Consider the following 21,734-nt stretch of genomic DNA (forward strand, 5'->3'; position numbering starts at 1 on the left):
TTTGATCGTGAATTTCTCTAAAATGATGGCTGATTTTATGAAATATATATATTTTGTTACAGGTTTTGTGCATCTATCCGAAATTGATCCACCCCTGGCCTGTAGCCGGCATAGCCCTCTGGCTGGGTCTGGTGCAGGATCTGCTCATTCCCATAGGGCTGGGCATAGTCGACTCTAGATTCTGCAAGTGGGTCACCAATGTGTACAAGTGCGCTGGAAAGAACGTAGAAGAAAAGCTGCCACAAGGTAAATAGAAACAATATCTTTTAATATTTGATTTAAATCTTCGACTTTAATTCGTATTTTGTTTCTTCGGTTCTACACACTATCTTTTGTTTCCTAGCAACTATTTTGCATTTTTTCTTGTTGTTATCATCATATTACCCTCAAAATCAAGTCGCCATTGAAATGTTGGACGTAAATCCGCTCTCTAGATCCACTATCAAAATATTTCGTAATTTCGTTTCTAGTCGGCCTTGACGGAAAGTTTCGACCCTTCGGATCCACCAGCCAACCTCAGAGTCTAGAGATCTGCGGACCCGATCGCAATGTCAGGCCTTTTCAAGCCGTAGAACACCGTTTTCCCATCACGAACGGTTCCCTGTACACCAGCATAGATGGCAGACTGCCCGTGATTCACAACTACAGGAGAAACAAAGACCAAAGAGGAGGTAAACTATAGATTCTGAAATTATTGGGCTCTCCTAGTTATAATTCCAAAGTTTTACTGAATATCTTGTACTGATTTTGACTGAGAAGGCTACATCTAAGTGAGCCCTGGAAAATTGTTTTGTTCAGATATGCCCAAAACTGTTTAAGATAAAATAATTATATCCTGAACTAGATATTACTGTTAGGTTTTGAATAAAATGGTACAAAATTGTGTTGTTGAACCATTAGGATGGGTTATAATCATTTGGGAGTAACATCTCTTAAAAATAATTTTATATGCTACAAAAATATCTGCTTTAAATTATAAATCATTCGAATTGATGGTGAAGTAGTGAAGCTGTATATGAAAATTTATTGACGGTAACCGTAACATTGTTGACTGAAATTTAGAAATTATTCTGTAACCTTTAGGTTACAAACATAACAGTAATACTCGGTTCCAAATTTCGTTGTGTTATCTCAAGCGGTTTTGCAGGCTTCTAGAAGGAACAATTTCAAAAGGCTCCCTTTTAATGAGCCCTCTTAGGAAGCATGTCTTCCAAATTTCCTTGTGTTATCGCAAGCAGTTTTGCAGATATCTAGAAAGATCAACTACATAGGGCTCACTTTTAACGAGCCCCCTTAGGAAGCATCTCTTTACTCACATATACACTTTTTCTCCTATTTTTAGTCATGATTAAATACATTAATTTTGACACCATGTAAAAAATAATGTGATATTTGTGTTAAGTATAACAAAATTTTCTCAGGTGTGAAACAGCAAGAAAAACAGTCCTCTAACGTAGCCCTGCACTCGTCACACATCAACCGTCAGGACAACCCTCCGAAATACCCCTCCTGCAGCAACTGCGAGGCCGACCTCTGTCCCAGTCACTCCAACCTGCACCACCTGAGCCCCCAGTACATCAACAAGCAGCTGAATTTGCTCCAGCACAACAAGAACCTCATAATCACCAAGAACGTGCTGCCGGTGAGGGTCAGTCAAAGCCAGGAGTCCCTCACTTACCTGTCGGAAATGCAGAACAGGCCTTGTTTCTACAGGAACTCGGACCTGAACTTGAACGGAAGCTCCAACAATCACATAATGAAGAACTCGAGGAATTTGGTGAGGCTGAACAAGATGAGGTTGAGTAGGAGCGAAGATAGTTTGAACGATCTGCAGGTTAGGGAGCTAGGTGAGTAAAAGTACAATGAAAAGTTAATAGAATTCTTCTAAGCAGTGGTAGTTCAAAGGTACCGTAGGTCCTCGATTTTTATACTTGAGTAGTTCAAAGGTGCCAAAGATATTCCCTTGAATTCTGATTATTTCTCTGCAATATTGTTATATTAAAATGTGTGTCTTCCAGGGAACATACCGCGCTTGCCCACCCAGAAAGTGGCCCTCCAGCTGGAACCTCGCCTCAAACAAAAACGCCGCAGCTACTGCACCAAAGTAGAGGTCAACATCCAGAACGGTTACTCCAGCTCGGACGAGGACTACCTCACGGACCCCAACACGGCCCTTCCCAACGACAACTTCGACTCCATGAGCTCCAAGAGCTGCTACTCCATCACCACCGAAGCGAACTGCGATTTCGAGTTCTTTCAGAGCAAGGAACGGCTGGCCGTCGACATACCCTCGATAGACGCCAGGATCAGTCTCCGCGACAGCTATCTCGGCAATAGCAGATCGGAACTGTCGTCGTTCAAGCAAAGCGATCACCTGTCGTCGAGGAACAGCTCCTTCACGGACCTGGACAAGAATTTCAGGATAACCAGGTCCAATTCGAAGAGGTCTTTGGAGAATTTCCAGGCGTTTATAGAAATAGAAAGCGTGGATTCGAGGAATAACAACGGCGTGGGGGATAAATCCACCTTGCAGAGATCCAACTCGTACGCCACGTTAGAAGATAGGAAGTCGAGGAAACAGAATTTGTTTAACGTCGAATCTAAGTTGGAGCGGTCGAATTTCCGGCCCAAAATCAAGTCCGTGGAGTATCTGCCGAATTCTAATTCCAGTACGGTGTATATAGAAGACGGGACAAAGTACAATTATTACTTAGGGGATAAAAAGGACGTCAACGGACAGAATAAGTGCATCGGGAGCGTGCCCGATTTGAAAAAAGTGTTTATATCGGAGTATATTTAAAACAATCGGCGACAGTGCCTGTCATTTGTCGTCACGGCAGTCCTAGATGAAGTTTATCTGTTACGGCTCACGTAATCGTTAACGTATGTGGAGATTTTTTCTTTTCATTATAAAATACTCATTAATTATACATTGCTGTAAATAGTAGGGCATAGTTTGTAAATATTTTGTATTTATACCACACAAAGATTACCAACTGTATATAAGTTGCTATCCCTGTAGATATGTCTTAAAATTACCATGATTTGTACATTATGTGACGATTTCATTAAAATTAAGGCTCAAAAAAGAAAAACCCATCTTTCTTTATACCCGGATATGTACAATATTACAAAGCCTTATTTGGAATTCTAGGAATTTTGTATCATAAATTAAACTAATAGTTTTTCTCATTTCCACAAATACATTTCCAATTTTCCTTTAAAACGACTAAATTTTCTTATAAAATACATAAATCCAATCAAATTACTCGAATATACTTAAAAAGTGTGTACAGTTTTCATTGAACTACTTTCCAAGAAGCAGTAGTTCAAATGTCCCGTAGGTCGTCGATTTTTACACTTAACTTAGTAGTTTAAATGTACCAATCCTAGTTCTGTAAAGATTCTACTTTCTAATTCTGAATATTCTGGGGCTTGGTTTGTTACCTTTCTTATCATATACAAGTTCTTAATTTTTAGTGTTTATAAAAAACATATATATAAAGTTATTTTCTTACGTACACTGAAAAATATAAAAAACAAATAATGAACGCAAAACATAAGTTCATACATTTAGTTTGAACAGTTCACTATAATGACCAGATTGAAGCTTTTTCATTTAGATCAATACATATTGCGAATTTATTTTTAAAACCACTAAATTACCTTATAAAATACATAAAACCTCAACAGATTACATCAATAAGTTCAAAAAGCGTCCAGTTTATGATATTTTTCCATAGATCTACTTTTCAAGTAGTTCAAATGCCCCGTAGGTCGTCGATTGTAAGATTTCGGTAGTTTAAATGTACCAATCCTAGTGCTGTGAAGATTTGGCATTCTAATTCTGAATATTCCTCCTTTGACATGGCATGGTTCTAACTTTGAAGTCGGGTTTGTTACCTTTCTTGTTACATAAACATAAAGTCTAATTCTTGGTGTTTTGTATCATAAAATAAAACTTTTTACGTTTAGTAGAAATATTTATTTAAAATTACTTTGCTACATACACTGACATACATAAAATAATGAATATAAGGAGTATGATATATTAAAATACTTTGTACAGTTGGCTAGACTAAAGTTTTTCTTTTAGATGAATATACATTTCGAATAAATTTTTTTTAAACAACTAAATTTACCATAAAATACATAAAACCTCAGTCAGGTTAGATCAATATACTCAAAAAGTGTCCACTCTTATCGATATCAGTTCTTAGACCTACTAGTATGTAGCAGTAGTTTGTACATTTCAGTAGTTGGTGTGTATCAATTGGGAAAATGAGCTTTTCTTTCTAATTCTGAACATTTCTCTGCAAAGGAATAATACCGACGTTGGATTTGTATCATTTTTAGACCTACTATGAAGCAGTAGTTCAAATATCCTGTAGGTCCTCAATTTGATTTTCTTTCTACTTCTGAATGCCCTTCTGTGAAGACAATAAATTTAATTTAAACAATTCGTTATTATGGTCAGTTTAAATTTTTTTCATTTAGACAAATATACATTTTGAATTTCTTTAAAAAAAATAATAAATTACCTTATAAAATACATAAAACCTCAATCAAATAGTCAACATATCAAAGTGGCCAGTTATCGACATTGCTTCTTAGCTTTCTAAGCAGCAGTAGTTCACATATCCCGTAGGTCGTAGAAATTACACTTCAGTAGTTCAAATGTACCAACCTGTTCATTTGATATTTGATTCTCTTATTCTGAATATTTCTCTACAAAGGAATAATATCAGTATTATTGGTGTCTTTCTTGCCATATTCACAAGGTCTTAATTCTTGATATTTTGCATCACAAATTGAACATATTGTAGAATAAAACCCATTGTGTTTTTTAGAAATATTTAATTAAAATTACTTTCCTACACACACAGAAAAATACAAAAATAAATAATGAATATACAAAATACAAGACCGTAAATTTACTTTGAACAGTTCACTATAATGGCCAGATTAAAGCTTTTTCATCGAGACGAATATACATTTCGAATTTCCTTTTTAAAACAACTAAATTACCTTATAAAATACATAAAACCTCAGTCAAAGTACATCGATATAATCTAAAGTGTCCGCAATTATCAATATCACTCTTTTAGACCTACTTTCTAAACTGCAGTAGTTCAAACGTTCCGTAGGTCCTCAATTTTTTCACTTTGGTAGTTCAAATGTACCATTGGAAATATTCGGTTCTCCTTCTAATTCTGAATATTCCTCCTCTGCGAAGGTATGGTCCTGACCTTGGCGCTGGGCTTGTTCCCTTTCTTGTCGGCAGGATGGTACGTCAGGAACTGATTCTTGTAGCTGGAGGAGTAGGAGTCGGCTATACTGCGACCGTCCCCTTCGTCTCTACGTGACATTTCTGAAAAGGGGGAGAGCCTTTTCGGGTCCGACTCCTCCTTCTGCCTCTGTTCGGACCTGCGAAATCACAACTGTACTGTCTTACTGGAAAATCTTCGTCCGGCCCGCTCGTTCCTTACCTTATCAGGCCCTTCTTGTTCTTCACCTCCCTCTCCAGGATATCGGCGGTGGTAAGGTCGGAGCTCTGGATCTGCTGTAGGGCGCTGGCGTTCTCCGACAACCACGGCTTGCTGGACTTGGACTTGCAGCCGCAAGCGTCGGGTTTGCACCTCTGGCACTGCGCCCCCTTCAGCTCGCTGTTGATGTCCTCGTCGTCTAATATTCCTAAACGAGAAAGACAGAAACATGCCACTGTTATAGCGATGACGGTATGTTCTTACCTAGCGTTATTTTTTCTAGGACCGAATTGTCAGTTTTGGGTGCCGATTGTGTGGATTGGTTCAACAACAACTTGGAAAGAGGTGGTGCTAGTCCTAGTCCGATGTTTCGTTCGTGGTAAACTTCCGATATGGTAGGCGTCAGCTCCCTGTTGATGTGTCTCAGTTGTGTAGCTAGGATAGTGTCGTGAAGCGCTGGAAAAGTGTACGACGTGACATTAGAAAGAATTTCTGACGCAAATCATTGTCGACTTACTAGTAGATGCGCTGCTCGATTTGCCGTCGCTCTTGCTGAGGTCTTGACTGGACTCATCCTTGTCGGAGGTGGAGGCGATCGATGCCAGATTGGAAGCGGCATCTGTGTCGTTTGGAGAGAAGTATAACAGCCGTTCGTTGGTAGGCAAAGTCTCTTCGCTCGGCAAGGTGATGGGCTTGCGGCTTTGTGGTGGCGCGGGATGAAGATTCTGTGACGGTGTCACCTAGAAAAGTATCGGAAGTAATTTTGTCAACGTTTAACGCAAATTTCGCTTACCTCGGTTCTAACGCTGAGCCTGTCTAAAGTGCACATAGGATTCCTCGATTTTTTGTACGAAATCTTGCTCCTGCTGTTGGAATTGAACAGTTTCGCCTCCATCTTCTCCAGTTCGCTGTCGGAGCTGTTCTCGAACATCCCGGCGGGTAAGTTGTTGTACAGGGGCAGGTCCACCAACGGCTTGGTACGTGGCGGCGGCAAAGGAGGCACCTAAACGTAAAAAAGTCGTTACGTTTTAAAACGACGACTCGTTCGTGAACCTACCTGGTTCTGTGTCTGTCTCCTAAGCACCGTGGCATGTCCGTTATCCCAATCGGTGGCGGAACTGGTGGAACTCGAACTATCGGGTCGGATGTTGTCGTTCTTGCCGTCGTTCTGCGAGTAGAGGTTCCTTATCCTCGTCTGGTGGGCCAGGGACAGCGCTATGGTCTGATTTTCAGGCTATACGTATTACACAATACATACCAAACGGTAAACGATACAAATCATTGACGCAACTACCCATTTACGAGGTATATTCGCTCGTTGCTCAACAAAAAACGTGCAAAAACGCTGTGAAGCTTAAAAAATTCAAGTTCAAAAGTCATTACCTGTAAAACCACCGGCGGGCTGGGGGTGAATGCTGCGTCCGACTCCCCACCTCCGGGCCTGGCCAGCGTACCGTTCTTCCTCGTCTTGTTGTCCGAAACCGCTTTGGTGTCGGTTGGATTGGCCGTACGACCGTCCGGTTCGCCTCTCTTCCTTACGTACGATGTAAAAGCACCACCTAGTCTCTTGTTGGGTAAGACGGTCCGCGAGAAGGGAGGCGGGACCCGCGGCATGGACTTAGTGGACGGTTTGGGGGTGGGACACATGTTTAGCTCATTGTCCGAGTGTGAGAAGTCGTTGTCGACCGAGGCGAGCGACTCTAGGCTACTCGAGGAGTCGATGGTAAGGCTCTTCGGGGCTTCTTGCGTGTCTACGGGGAAAGTTGATAAAAGAATACAAGGTGTTTTTAAAGATAATCCATCTGAGGAACTAAATATTCAAACAGAGATGAATAAAAGTGATATAGGACAACAATTTTATATCTGGATCACTCATCTTTGTCTACGTAATTCTCGCGGGTGCAAGGAGCTGATGCTCATTACTCGTGTGTGCAAGATTGCTCCTAGATTTATGTGTGCAACGAATCGGCGCAGCCATACCGTTTTCCTTTACAACTACGTCAGTTTAATAAATATACTTAAGAGAGCTCGACAGCAAATAGCCAACCAGCAATACATTTTTATAGATTTTGTAGCACAATTTATCTAAATATGAATTAATGCACAAATAAGAGACTTTTCTCCATTCGGACGCAGATTTTCTATAAAATGGACTTAATTTGAAACTGAAATTGCTCTTTGGTGTAAAGAAATTTGTAATTCACGATGCCGCTTGTTCAAAAACGGCAAATTACATACTTCATATTATAAAAAATCTGGGTCAGAATGGAGGAAAGTCTGTAATTTGTGCATTAATTCATATTTAGACAAACTGTGTAATAAAATCTGTAAAAGTGTGTCGTTGGTTGTGTATTTGCTATAGAGCTCTCTTAGGTTTAGCCTACGTAAGCTTATTCCTGTAAAAAATTAAAACTTACCGAATAATGCTAGCAAAGCTTGGAGCGTGAACTGGATGTTCCTCCTGTTCGCTTGTTTCCCGGTCCTTAGAGTAACTTTATCCTGCCCCACGTCCGTCAAGTCGAAACCGAGCGAAGCCAGTAGTTCGTGACAACCCGGCACCCTCCATAACCTGGATTAAGAAACGTTTCGTTACTTCTATTTCACGTTTTAAATTATTTCGTGGATGAATTACCTGACGTTCAAGGCTACGTCTACGCTGTCGCTGTCCAGTCCCTTGGAAGTAAACTGAGAGAGCGCCGATTGGATGACGGCTATTATGTCATCGGCAACGTCGGGGTTGGACGTTAGTTTGCAAAGGGCGTGGATGGACGTACTCGTCAGACCTAGAAGATAAAGTACACTAAAATAAAGAATTTACAACTTGGAGTTTAGGGGCATGTGTAATAGTATATTACGTAATAAGTGTTGTAAAAAGCATTTTACGCACGAATGGAAAAGTTACGCACGAAGCCACGTAGCGACGAGTGCGTAATTCTATGAGTGCGTAATTGCATTACACCACGTATTACGTACTATACTTTACCTACGACCACTATTTTAAATACTTAAAAACACACCGTCTGCGATCAATGCAATATTCCTATTACCTCGTACGGTATTAAAATCGCACAGCTTGGTAAAAAAATCGTACAGTTTTCCTAGCAACCACCTAGCAACGGTCAATACAAACCTGTGTGATTTCTTTACCGTACGTAATAGGAGTCTTACATTGATCGCAGACGGTGTGTTTTTAAGTATTTACAGTACTGGTCGTAGGTAAATTTTATTTAAAATATATTTACACAAAATCAAAACACTTTTTATTTTTTACACCCATTTTTTAAAGTCCTGTAGTTAAAAAGTATATCTTTACTACGAAAACCAGAAAAGTACTGTTGTATCCATGTAGATGGGAAGACTACGACAACCTAAGTTGACAGGTTGTTGACGAAACATATTTTGTACTAATTAACTGCCCCTGTATTCTAATTACCCGATTTGATCATATCAAATGACATGATTTTTATTTCAAATACAAATAGGGGCCACTAGACTCAAAAAAACCGTTAAATTTATTATTTTGCCTTTTACAACAGATTCGTATTTTAAAAAGTTAAATTTTAAATTGTGATACTTTCTGACTTGGCAAAATTAATTTATTCGTTTATAGACTAGGCGGTATCTGTTTTGGTTTGGGTGAATCGTATATCCACGGAGATTTTTGGCTTTTTGGCTTTCAAATGAGGAAAAAAATATTTCTAATTAAATTATACAAAATATGACTAGTTACAAATCAAATGAATCATGATTATTGTAAAAATCGAAAAAATTGTCAAAAATGGGGTCAAAAAACATTACCTTTTAGCGAATTTTTTTGGGGTCTTTAAGTTGGATATAGGACCTTCATAAAACTCAATAAAACTTCATGTTATGCAGAATCATCACACCAAATTTCATCAAAATCGGTTCTATAGATTTTGCATAATAATTTTGCAATCCAGATTTTCAAAAAAAAATTGCAAATTTTCAAAATTGTGCACAGCAAAAACCAAGGCTATTAGATACTTGAAAAATTTATTCACATATAGAAGGGCTCTCAAGCTTTCAAATGCTTTTTGAAAAATTCGAATCCGTCTGTTAGGAGAGCTCTGGCGCTTGTTTCAACATTGGTCGAATTTTTGTACTTATAAACAATTAGAATAACTTTGTCAATATTCAATCAAATCAAATTTTTNCGCTTGTTTAAACATTGGTCGAATTTTTGTACTTATAAACAATTAGAATAACTTTGTCAATATTCAATCAAATCAAATTTTTTAAAGCAAGTTTTAAAAGTTATTGGAAAGAGGCTTCTTTAAAAAAAAAACAGATCGATTGGTCAATTAGTTACGTAGTTATAGCCGATCAAAATTAACCGTCATTTACACTAAATGTACTGGGACATCCGTGCTAATTTTTCGAAAAACCTTTGGTATTCCGAGTACTTACCAGGTCTAAGTTTACAATACTTTTCTTCATTGGCAACCTACTTTAAAATGCGTTTAAAGTTATTTATGCAAGCGAGAAATTCAAGAAAATCGTACGGGTGGTGGTGGTGGGGGAAGCAGAGAGCGCGGCCGCTTCGGCCTGCTCGAAATTGAATCGGCGAGTTCAAAACCGCGACGCGCTTAAAAATTTTTAATATCTCAGCTTCTAGAGGTCCGATTTTGATGATTTTTTTTAAATCGATGTCTCGCGATTTAAAAAAAAACAATTAGCGTATTTTCAAATGCCTATCGTTAATAATTATTGGTCTTTCAACAGTCCGATAATTATTTATCTTTAAACTTCCTTTAATTATCAACTTTATTTTTTTATTGTATCAAAGGTAAGTGCATAAACTTATATACTGTTTATCAAAGATCAAAAACAAATTTATTTAAATATTCTAAAATTGTTTAAACAACAATTATTTTCAAAATATGTCGAAAATTAGTAATTAATTAATTAATTAATTAATTATTAATTTAATCATTATTTCTTTTGTGATTAAAGTATAACTCAAATATTATTTACTGTTTAAAATATAAGCAAATGAGAAATTAACTCATTATATTACAAAAATACAAAATTATAGTACAAAAATTTGACCAATGTTTAAACAAGCGCCAGAGCTCTCCTAATCGACGGATTCAAATTTTTCAAAAAGCGTTTGAAAGCTTGAGAGCCCTTCTATATGTGATTAAATTTTCAAGTATCTAAGGACCTTGGTTTTTGCTGTGCAAAATTTTGAAAATTTGCAATTATTTTTCAAAATCTAGATTGCAAAATTATTATTCAAAATCTATCTAACCGATTTTGATTAAATTTTGTTTGATGATTCTACATAACATGAAGTTTTCTTGAGCCAAGTATGAAGGTCCTATACCCAACTTAAGGACCCCAAAAAAATTCCCTAAAAAGTAATGTTTTTAACCCCATTTTTGACGATTTTTTCGATTTTTACAATAATAATCATGATTCATTCGATTTGTAACTAGTCATATTTTGTAAAATTTTATTACAAACATTTTTTTCCTCTTCCATTCTCACCTAAAATCAACTCTTGAAAAGATACATAATTAAATAGGAAGAAAAATATGACATTTTTCGAATTTCTTTTAACATTTTGTGCCGCCAAAAATTAAGCCCCATGTTTTTTTTATGCGCATAGAAAAATTTTCATATTTAGTGATATTTTAAAGCCAAAAAGCCAAAAATCTCCGTGGATATACGATTCACCCAAATATGGACTCTTTGAAACAGATACCGTCTGGACTATTAGGGCTTTCTTTATTTTGAGGTTAAAATTTACTTTGGTATTATTTTTTAAACTAGAATCTGCCGCAGTGCATTAGAGTTAGTTAGAGTTTACCTAATAAAGCCTGCAAACTAGCCGAGCACTGAGTCAGCCTTTCTTCTGGGTCGGATTGGGGGAAGAACACGCTGCTGGGTATGCCGTTGGACGCCGGCTCGAATCTGAATCCAACGGACATCAAGAGCTCCCTCCAACCCGTCACAGATCCAACCTGGTGGGACGTAATCAATTAAAAGATTTGCTCCAAACGCTAGAAATATTCCATAAACTCACCTTATTCTCAATCGACTTCTGCGTGGTGTACATGGCGTTCTTCTGCCCGCGATGTATCCTCTGCAGGCTCTTCTCCACCAGGTGCAGCGTCACCCGCAACGCGTCCCTGCACTTGTCCGGCACCTGCAGGAGCTCGCACAACGCCTGTCCCATTAGCGCAACTTTATTGGAAAGACGCACGTTGAGACCCACCAGGACGAAACCGGCCCAGTTGGCCGGATGGGCGAAATGCTTAGTGTGCTGTACGGTCTGCATGGCCTCCGCCAGAGCCCTGAGGAACGGAAAACGTCGGGTGATTAAAAGAAAATTATTATCGAGTGATATCGTTACCTCGCAGCTCTGGTTCCTTGCAGCATGGCGGAGTAGAACGCCCTGAGGAGGATCTTTGTAGCGGTGTCGGGTACCGGCCAGAGCGAAACGAGTACCGCTTGGGCCCCGGCGGCCAGCAGGGCGCGTACCAGGGCTACTAGACCGTCGGAGGTCGCCCAGCCTTGTTGGTCCCTCGTGTGGGATGAACTCACCTAAGAAAAACGAACAAAACAAATGATAGATGCAAGAATCTTCATTTTTCGTGAAGTTACGGCATTGGCGAGTTTTGAAAATAGAACTTACCACTACAAGCCTAGCGGACAATCGTAACGACAGAATGTCGGCGGCGCTCAACAAAAACTCCGACAAAGGCGGGAGTTCTGCCGTCGTAGACACTTCGTTACCCTCGTCTTCTTCCGTGTTGTCCGTAATGTACAACCTCTTCGACTGGCTCTGATCCAGCACCTTAAAATACAACAAAAAGATAAACGATTAAACGTTAACGGTAACTTTTATAAAGTACCTCGGCGGGGCTGAGGACCAACGAAGACAACTTCCACGACACATGCGTCGCAAAGTGTACGCACTCCGCCTCTTGGATCTGGTTCAAGACTTGCTCCTTCGTCGCTAGACTGCCCACCAAGACCTGACTCTGCAGCAGCTCCGCCACCATGGTGGCTTCCTGTTCGGCCTGGGGGATGTCTTTCCAGCCCCAGTGATCCGTCACGGCGCTCGGGAGCTTCGGGTTGCCCACGATCAGGCTCCTCACCTGTATCTTTCAATAAAAACAATCGTACATAAATAATGTCAAATTTCGTACCGCCTGGTCCTGATCCTGCTTCCTCGTCCTGCCCGACCTCAACGTCGACAGATTCGGCACCACCAGCAGCGAGAACCTCTCGCAGAGGTACTCGGAATTCTCGTTCGAGGACCGCAACACGGGGAACGGCACCAAATACAAGTCGCCCTCCAGCACCAAGATGAGTTCCCTACGGCTGGCGTTGTCCTTACTCGACGTTTTCGACGGCAGGAATTCCTCGAACGGTTGTAAAAGCAACGTGTACAACGCGTGTAGGCAACTGGGTCCTTTCCACGTTTGCCGTCTCGAGACCCTGGTCGACCCCTGAGCGCTAGCGCTCGATCTGGTGCTGCCTGGAACACGAAAGTGAAGTTTTTTTAATTGCTGGTGAGATATAACCTATAAAGTATATGTCAAATCTTACATGTCACTGGTAACCAGAGCCTACTAGCAAAATGACCTACTAATCTGTAGGTCTATGAAGCAACACAAAATAAAAACTAGTAGTGCTGTATCTTTTAATGCTCCTTAAAAACGATCTTAGGTATTCACTGGTTATTGCGAGCGTAATTCAATGTTGGAAGAGTCATGTAGCTCTCAGTGATCGTTTCCTGCAATACCATCAGTTAAAATGTCTTTTTAATTACCTTGAAGAGACGCCACCGAGCCCCCGACGCTTCCGAGAGAGAACAACGAGCTCAACGAATAGTTGCTCGAGTTCATCATGTGCTGACGATTGACCATCCTCAAGAACCCAGTTCTCTCCGATATCGTATCCTCGGAATACTGATCCTCGGCTATGGTGGTACATGGCGACAACTCCAAGCCCAGGCTGTCCCTGACGGAAGTGACCAGCTTCTCCAGGAGACCGGTTCCGGATGGCACGGGATCGGAGTTGTCGCAGTTACCGTCCTCGGCGGATTCGACCAGGGGAACCGAGTGGAACTTGACGATGCCTGAAAATTTAAAGTTTAGACTTCCGTTTCCGATAACCGAGAGGTATTTCCTCACCTTTCGTGGGCATTATCAGCCACGCGTAGAGGAAACCGGCGGCTACGCTGTAATACAGCACCGAGGCCCTCTGCCTGTTGACTATGTCTTTGAGGTGGTCGAGCGTGTTTAAGCCGAAGTCTTCCAGTCGGTGCGTCTTCGTCTTCGATTTGGACTCGGTCATGCCCTGTCGTTCTAGGAGCAGGTCGACGAAGGCCCTGTTACGCCCCCTTTCGGCCACCAGGAGAGCCTCGTCGGAACGATTCAGACCTGGAAAACATGTCACAAACAATATATTCCATTTTAAATTGACCTTGAAACTTGAAATCAAGGTCAAATCTGAGCGTATTTGTTTTAACGTAATTTTACTTACAAACCAAAACTTTTTGTAAGACTTGGTAACTGGACGACTGCAATTCGAATAAAGAAAGTTTGTAATCCGGCGTGTTCCTGGCTTCCCTCCTGATGTTTTCCAAGAGATGCGTGGCCGCTTCCAGTTGCTTCTGAGCGCCCTCTAGGTCTCCGTTGGCCCACAGAGCGAGCCCCAACCTATTCCTTATCTTGGCCTGCAAATCGACGGATGTGCTTCATAAAATAACGATATACCTTCAAATCGACAGTTTACCTCCTCATCCCGCCTCCCCAGGGCTTCGGCTATGCACAGCCCTTGCGTCAGATACGCCACGGCTTGCGTACGGTTGCCCAAGAGTTGGTGGACTCTACCCAAGGCGCTGTACGCCACTGTTTTCGCTAACTGGTCGTTGGTGCTCGCCGCTATGGACAGGTGTTGTTCCTGGTAGTGTACCGCTTGGTCAAGGTTGCCCAGGGCTTCGTACACTGAACCTATTCAGCATAAAAACATTTGTATCAAAAAGGCACCCACCCAACCACACCATTTACTCCTCCACCTAACCTCAAATTGTCGCGACCTACCTAAATTTCCGCAAGCTCTGCTTTGAAGCGTCGGCATGCCCAGTTGTTCGGCGATTTCTAAGTCGTTCTGGTGATATCTCAATGCTGTCGAAAATTCTCCCATTTGATGGTAAACGGTGCCCAAACCGCACAACGCATCCGATTCCATCACTTTGTCATCTGTAAAACAATCGTTTGTGAATTTCATAGACGTTCTTTGACGTAACGCTTACTCAAATCCCTAGCAATGCCTTTCTGGTGGTCTAAACAAGAGACCGCCTGCTCCAAGTTTCCTAAAGTGGCGTGAAGCTGTCCTAGTTCCCCGTAAGCAGCAGCTTTGGCTTCCGGGTTGCCCAGTTCATGCGAAACCACCAGTCTTTTCTCCAAACACACAAGCGCCTGTTGGAGGTTCCCTAAAGAACGCTGAGACTGACCTAAAACGTTTTAGAATAGGAAGAGTGTCAAGCGGGTAAATACTAAAGTTACCTAAACCTCTGTAGGCCCTCTCCTGATCCCTGGCGCTTTTAAGCTTCAATGATATGGCAAGATATTGCTCGTGGCACTTGGCAGCTTCCTCTGGATCACCCAAAGCATCGTAGCAGTCTCCTAGGCTACCAAAAGCTCGCCCCCTGTCCAATTGAGCGGTGGGAGAACTCAGTCTTTCTAACGTGGCAAGTTGTTGCTCGAAATATCCGATGGCGTCTTCGTAGTGAGCCATGTTCAGTCTAAGAACGACGCAAGTAGAGTATCGAACGTTTCGTCAGATTAATTCGTTTACCTTGCGATCCCTAGGTTTCCGTAAGCCTGAGCCTCCACGGCGCAGTCTTGGAGTTCCTGGGCTCTCTCTAGTTGCTCTTGATAGCACTTGACGGCGTGAGTGTAGTTACCCAGGGCCATGTGGACGGCTCCCAAGTGGCCGTGGGCTCGGCACTCGCCAGACAGCTCGGACATTTCCTGACGTAAGGTCAGTTCTTGAGTGTGATAACCTTAAAGTGACATTAATATTATAAACTACAACATAAAGAACAGTTTCTGTAAGTAAATATTTAAGTAGAACTTAAATAAAGAACTTAATAACAGAAATAATGCACTTTCTGTCATTTGGCGCCCAACGTGGGGCCTTTTCCAGTGAAATTTGGGACAAAGGAATTAGTTTTTAGCATTTCTGCAAATAAATTTTAAATATTTGACTAAATCCCGTTATTTGGCGCCCAACGTGGTTAATTTTTGAACAAAGAAACAGTTTTTTAAAATAACTATGTATATTATAACATAAATACTATTTCAGGAAAGAATATAAAGTATTTCACTAAGATTTAAACATAAAGCTTGCTTAAATAACAATTTGTTTTGGCGTGGGGCATTCTGCCAAACCTCAAAACAAAATGTCTTTTGTGACTTACCCAGAGCCTTATCTAACCGTTTCAGCAGCCTGTGAGCTATACCGAGCGCTCCGCAAGCGGCAGCTTCCATGCCTCGGTCCCTGTTACTCCTCGCCAGCGCCAACTGCCTATGATACATTTTCACAGCCTCCTCGGTCTCCTCCATCTTGATCAGGACGTCGCCTATGTTGCCGAGCGCTCTGAATTTCCCTAAAACCAACAATCAGCTCAACCTAAAGGGACGAGTAAGTTTTAACCGTCTCCTCTTACCCGCCAAGTTGTTGGTCATGTGAGCTATAGCCAGGAAGTATTTCTGGCACTCCAGGGACGTCTCCAGTTGGCCTAAGGCCAAGTGAGCCAGGCCCAGGTTGCAGTAGGCCCTTCCCATGTTCATTTTATCTTGTAGGTCCTTGGCCAAGGCCAGGTCTTGGTCGTAGTAGCGCACGGCTTCCCTATAGTTGCCGATGCAGTAGTGAGCGTAGCCTGTGACAGGAAAATTGTAAATTTAACAACGACTACATTGGAATATCTCTCTTCGTACCTAAGAAATGGCAAGCCTTGGCTTCTCCTTCCACATCGGCGAGTTCCTGTGACAACATAAGGTATTGCTCGTAGTAAGGAATGGCTTCGGCAAACTCGGACCTGGAACTCAGGCAGTTCGCTAAATTCAACAAGGCGCAAGCCTCCCCCGCTGTATCCTTTAACTCCCTTGCTATACCTGAAAAGAAATTGTTTTTAATACATCAAAATTATGATTTTCTCGGGCATCAAGGCAAAATGATTAATAAAAGTTTTTACCTAAGTGTGCCCTGTAGTGTAAAAGCGCCATATCGTGCGCCCCGAGCGCTTGATACGCCACGGCCAAGTTCCCGTGCGTGCTAGCCTCGGAACTCCTGTCGTGCACTTCCTTACTGATGGTCAACTCTTGCTTGTGGTACTTGATGGCCGACTCGTAGAACCCAGCCGCAGAATAGGCGTTACCGATATTGCCATACGCCCTACCCATCCCCGCTCTGTCTTGTAGATTCCTGGCTATGGCTAAGTGAGCTTGGTGTAGCTTGAGGGCAGCGTCGTATTCACCTTGAAGAAAAATTTTTATACAGGGTTCAGGTCTGGCGAAACAGGCGACTTACCGAGTAGTTGGTATACGATTCCCAAGTTAGAGCAAGCTCTACCTTCCCCAACTTTGTCCCTAGTGGCTAGAGCGACGTCTAGTTGTCTCTCGTGCCACTGTTTCGCTTGGACGTAGTCTCCGGCGCATCTACACGCGTGACCGAGGCCGGCATAGGCACGAGCCTCTACAGATCTAAAATCATACAAAACAACAATGCAACAAAGCTTCTCGACGCAAAAATAAAGCTGTTACTTACTTGTCGCCGATGGCCTGAGCTAATCTCAATACTTTTTCATGGTAAACGATCGCTTGGGCGAAATTCCTCTTGTAGTGGTGACTGGAGCCCAAGTTGCTGTACGCCCTGGCTTCTTCCACCTAAAAAAGAGACATTTTTACAAACGTTTACATTTAATCTATAAAAAATCGCGTTTACCTGGTTGCCTAGTCGCCTGGCTATCCTCAAGTGCTGCGTGTGGCAATCTACAGCCGAATCAAAGTCGCCCATGGCTAAATACACCGCTCCTACGTTGCCGATCTCTCTAGCCTCCTGTAAACGGTCGCCCATTTGCTTGACGAGTTGCACGCACTGTTTGTGCGAGGCCAAAGCGTTAGGATAGTCACCGATAGCCGTGTAGACGTGACCGAGCGACGTTAGAGCTGCTGCCGCTGCTTGGGTGTCCTATAAAAACGTTTATATGAATAAAATACGTGGGATACACTTTCAAGTGAATTTTTTCCAACAGTAGTTCAAATGTCCCATAGGTCCTCGACTGCTAGGAAACCTCCCTTGCAGTTCGGTAGTTCAAATGCACCAAAAATATCTGTACATTTGATTATTAATGTTTCCTTAAAATTTTTCTCATTATTCGTAAAACATCATGCACATGAAGTCTCGAGTATTTATTTTTACTGGGTTTTACGTACGAAACGCTTTAAGATGCTTACTTTGCACTTCATGGCAAGCACCAGCTGGTACCTGTGGGCCGTGAGGGCTTCTTTGTAGGAGCCCTGGCTGAAGTAAGCTGAACCCAGATTCCCGTGAGCCCTGCATTCCCCGGCGGTGTCCCCTAGGCTCTTTGCTATGGCCAGATCTTGTTGCATGTACCTGGAAAGACGATCAAATGTCGTTAAGGATTATTTTGCAGGACGATAGGGACAGATACTAAATTTCCAGTTGCCAGTCTTACCCGATTGCTTTGTCCAATTGGTTTAGAGCCCAGTGCGCGGAACTGAGGGCGCTGAAGACGGAGCCCCTTAATTTAAGGGAACACGATCCTATCCTCAAAGCCGACTCTAGGACTGTGACTGCGGAGTGGTACAGACCGGCAGCTAGTAGTTCCTAAAAGCGTTATTCACTTGAACTGTGACATGTTATTTTAAAAAGTAACAAATTATAAAAATAGTTCACTTTAGAAAGCAAAAAAATGATCTGGGCAGGTGATATTACAATGTTTAAAGGTCAGGTTTACAACTGTAGTAATGTTTAGAAAAATATATGTACTGTCGCATGGTGAGAGATTAAGCAACTACTTTATGAGTTCTGTATATTCAAATCATGTTCTTAATAATGCTCAGGGGAAGATATGCAACCAAACTTACGCCGATGGTAATGATTAGCAAAAAATTCCCTAGAAATAACCCCAAATCATACCAGCATAGCAAATATTTTGTTTCCCTTACAAAAATAAGCAACTATGTTGAGTTTTGTATATTCAAATCATGGTCTTAATATTGTTCAATGAATGTTATGCAACGAAACTTACATCGATGGCAATGATTAGCAAAAAAATCCCTACAAATAACCCCACATCATAGCAGCATAGCAAATATTTTGTTTCCCTTGCAAAAATAAGCAACTATGTTCAAATCATGGACTTAATATTGTTCAATGAATGTTATGCAACGAAACTTACATCGATTGTAATGATTAGCAGAAAAATCCCTAGAAATAACCCCAAATCATACCAGCATAGCAAATATTTTGTTTCCCTTGCAAAAATAAGCAACTACGTTCAGTTTTGTATATTCAAATTATGGTTTTAATATTGTTCAGTGAATGTTAATGCAACGAACCTTACATCGATTGTAATGATTAGCAGAAGAATCCCTAGAAACAACGCCAAATCATATCAGCATAGCGAATATTTTGTTTCCCTTGCAAAAATAAGCAACTATGTCGAGTTATATATATTCAGATCATGGTTTTAATATCGTTCAATGAATACTTACATCGATGGCAATTATTAGCAAAAAATTCCTAGAAATAACCCCAAATAATAACACCATAGCAAATATTTTGTTTCCCTTTCAAAAATAAGCAACCAAGTGCAGTTTTGTATATTTAAATCATGGTTTTAATATCGTTCAATGAATGTTATGCAAACAACTTACATCGATGGCAATGATTAGCAAAAAAATCCCTAGAAATAACCCCAAATCATACGAGCATAGCGAATATTTTGTTTCCCTTGCAAAAATAAGTAACTATGTTGAGTTATATATATTCAGATCATGGTTTTAAAATCGTTCAATGAATGTTATGCAAACATACTTACATCGATGGCAATGATTAGCAAAAAAATCCCTAGAAATAACCCCAAATCATACCAGCATAACAAATATTTTGTTTCCCTTGCAAAAATAAGCAACTATGTTGAGTTTTGTATATTCAAATCATGGTCGCAATATTGTTCGGTGAATGTTATGCAACCAAACTTACACAGATGGTAATGATTAACAAAAAATTCCCTAAAAATAACACCAAATCGAACCAATATAGAAAATATTTTGTTTCCCTTGCGAAAATAATACTTCCATCTGGCGAATGTAATAGTTTATTGACTGAACAATTCAAAAAATTAAAATTAATTTGTAGGAATATCTGATTTACAAGAATCTTTAGTTAATAAGTTCACTTTGGTAACTTTTAGGTGCCAACATAAGAACACATAATTCACTAGGAACGAGAAACATAGTAAAAAGCACATTATTAGTTATTAGACCTCCAAAAAAATAAAATAAACTTCGTTCCTACCTGCCCCACCACGGATATGAGCACGAAGGGGCTCTGGTCCAGCTTCATAACCTCCAGCTGCTGGAAAGTGGGCTCCAGGTTGTGCCGCAGCGGGGACTTGACGGAGGCCTCCACCAGGCCCGACAGCAGCTGCTGGGAGGTGGGATCCTGCGCCAGGCCTTGACTGAAGGCGGCCAAGGCGTCCCCGTGCCGGCCCAGGCATTGCAGCGCCACGCCCTGCCTAAAATCGGAATCAATAAGTAACGATCTCTTATACGTTACTTCCAGGGTGAGCTTTACCTGTAGTAGGCCTTGGGCCAGGTGGGGCACAGCTCCCTGGCGGTGACGGCATCCTGGAGGGCCTGCGAGAAGAGTCCCTGCTTCAGTTTCGCCGCCGACCTGTTGGAGTACAGGATATGGTTGGTGGGGTCCAACTGGAGGGCGTCTGTATAGAGGGCCACAGCGGTGGCGAAGTCGCCACTCTGGCAGGCGGCGTTCGACTGGCGTACCTGGCAAGAACAGTTGGAACATTAAAAAAAATAGTTGAAAAACTAAAGCGCCCAAAACACCAGTTATTTTAAGTTACTTATTTCAAACAATTTTTAACTAAATTTTTGCGAGCATTAAAAATAGTCATTAATAATACAGCAGTTTTTGGAAGGTCCTTAAAACTGTTTCATCAAGAAATATGCCATTTTCAATTTTCCATAAAACGGGTGTTTACCAGTGTAGGAAGTACTTATAGTTCACTGAAACATTTTGGCTACCAATTTTTTCGGATGGAATGGATTGACGTGAAATTTGAACTGTAGCTAGGGAATAGCCCAACAAACAAAAGTTATGTAGTGCCGATGTGTGCTTTTACCCTAGGGGTGAACGCCACCTCTTCTGGAGGGTGGGAATTTTTTATTAAAAATAACCTCACGATTCGATAGAGGAAAGAATTCTAAGCAAAAAATGTTCTATAAGAATTTTTTGTACAGTCGATACTTTTTGAGTAATTTGTGCCCAAACTTGTTCGTTTTTAGCCCTAAAAAAATGAATGTTTTTGAGCCATTTTTCGCGAATATCTCAAAAACTACGAGTTTTATCAAAAAAATGATCATTAGCAAAAATGAAGGTAATTAAATAACAGAATAACAACAAGAGATTGCTTTTCTTATTTTTGTAGATGGTATAGAACCCGAGTTATGACTCCCAGAAGTTGAAGTCAATTTCGAAAATAGCTATAATCGAAACATTCAACGTCCTATAAAGGTTTTTCAAGGAAAACTTATATAACAACACTTATTAAAGTTCTTGAAAAGACCTTTAAATTGAGTGGTGGTAGAAGTCGTTAGCATGAAAACTAATGAAGTTACAATCGAAATAAAATGATTGTCTTGATTTTTGAGAAAAAAAAATCGGTATTAAAATTAATGACTTGACGGGAAAAAAATTAAACGTATTCCTTCTGCAATTTACTTTATTTATACAGGGTGTAGGCCACTAGATCTTTCGGCAAAATACACTCGCGTTAAACAGCTCATCTTTTTAAAAATACATTACAATACATTTATTTTTTTTGGTCATAAATCCTTAACATTTCGAAGAAACTTGAAGAGATCAAAAAGTTAGTAAATGAATGGGGTTTTTTAGACATATTTTTTAAAAGGAAAAAATTTTATCGAAAAAAAAATT

General features: G+C 40.8%; 2 protein-coding genes across 2 annotated transcripts in view; one reads left to right on the forward strand and one right to left on the reverse strand.

The window, feature by feature from the left end:
• The window catches only part of LOC108908352, a 66,880-nt gene extending 63,808 nt beyond the window's left edge, over nt 1–3,072 (forward strand). The window contains exons 3-6 of the mRNA XM_018712384.1: nt 63–246; nt 471–671; nt 1,422–1,847; nt 2,019–3,072. Of these exons, the coding sequence (XP_018567900.1) occupies nt 63–246; nt 471–671; nt 1,422–1,847; nt 2,019–2,800 (1,593 nt within the window). The 3' untranslated portion in view covers nt 2,801–3,072. The remainder of the gene's footprint in view (nt 1–62; nt 247–470; nt 672–1,421; nt 1,848–2,018) is intronic.
• A 1,806-nt stretch (nt 3,073–4,878) lies between these two features.
• LOC108908339 (tetratricopeptide repeat protein 28) overlaps nt 4,879–21,734 on the reverse strand; it is a 36,376-nt gene continuing 19,520 nt past the window's right edge. Inside the window, exons 3-36 of the mRNA XM_023455325.1 lie at nt 20,355–20,563; nt 20,076–20,295; nt 18,229–18,380; nt 17,987–18,146; nt 17,475–17,720; nt 17,298–17,416; nt 17,061–17,233; nt 16,726–17,007; nt 16,469–16,645; nt 16,198–16,410; nt 15,949–16,137; nt 15,324–15,531; nt 15,032–15,270; nt 14,779–14,979; nt 14,567–14,725; nt 14,259–14,476; nt 14,007–14,199; nt 13,655–13,903; nt 13,291–13,599; nt 12,665–12,996; nt 12,368–12,613; nt 12,148–12,309; nt 11,866–12,056; nt 11,536–11,806; nt 11,320–11,473; nt 8,119–8,269; nt 7,904–8,055; nt 6,870–7,237; nt 6,544–6,720; nt 6,280–6,489; nt 6,004–6,226; nt 5,751–5,942; nt 5,490–5,694; nt 4,879–5,427 (exon numbers count right to left, since the gene is read on the reverse strand). Coding sequence (XP_023311093.1) covers nt 5,208–5,427; nt 5,490–5,694; nt 5,751–5,942; nt 6,004–6,226; nt 6,280–6,489; nt 6,544–6,720; nt 6,870–7,237; nt 7,904–8,055; nt 8,119–8,269; nt 11,320–11,473; nt 11,536–11,806; nt 11,866–12,056; nt 12,148–12,309; nt 12,368–12,613; nt 12,665–12,996; nt 13,291–13,599; nt 13,655–13,903; nt 14,007–14,199; nt 14,259–14,476; nt 14,567–14,725; nt 14,779–14,979; nt 15,032–15,270; nt 15,324–15,531; nt 15,949–16,137; nt 16,198–16,410; nt 16,469–16,645; nt 16,726–17,007; nt 17,061–17,233; nt 17,298–17,416; nt 17,475–17,720; nt 17,987–18,146; nt 18,229–18,380; nt 20,076–20,295; nt 20,355–20,563 — 7,170 coding nt within the window. The 3' untranslated portion in view covers nt 4,879–5,207. The remainder of the gene's footprint in view (nt 5,428–5,489; nt 5,695–5,750; nt 5,943–6,003; nt 6,227–6,279; nt 6,490–6,543; nt 6,721–6,869; nt 7,238–7,903; nt 8,056–8,118; nt 8,270–11,319; nt 11,474–11,535; nt 11,807–11,865; nt 12,057–12,147; nt 12,310–12,367; nt 12,614–12,664; nt 12,997–13,290; nt 13,600–13,654; nt 13,904–14,006; nt 14,200–14,258; nt 14,477–14,566; nt 14,726–14,778; nt 14,980–15,031; nt 15,271–15,323; nt 15,532–15,948; nt 16,138–16,197; nt 16,411–16,468; nt 16,646–16,725; nt 17,008–17,060; nt 17,234–17,297; nt 17,417–17,474; nt 17,721–17,986; nt 18,147–18,228; nt 18,381–20,075; nt 20,296–20,354; nt 20,564–21,734) is intronic.

Source organism: Anoplophora glabripennis, unplaced genomic scaffold (genome assembly GCF_000390285.2).
Source record: "Anoplophora glabripennis isolate ALB-LARVAE unplaced genomic scaffold, Agla_2.0 scaffold510, whole genome shotgun sequence".
Taxonomy (NCBI): domain Eukaryota; kingdom Metazoa; phylum Arthropoda; class Insecta; order Coleoptera; family Cerambycidae; genus Anoplophora; species Anoplophora glabripennis.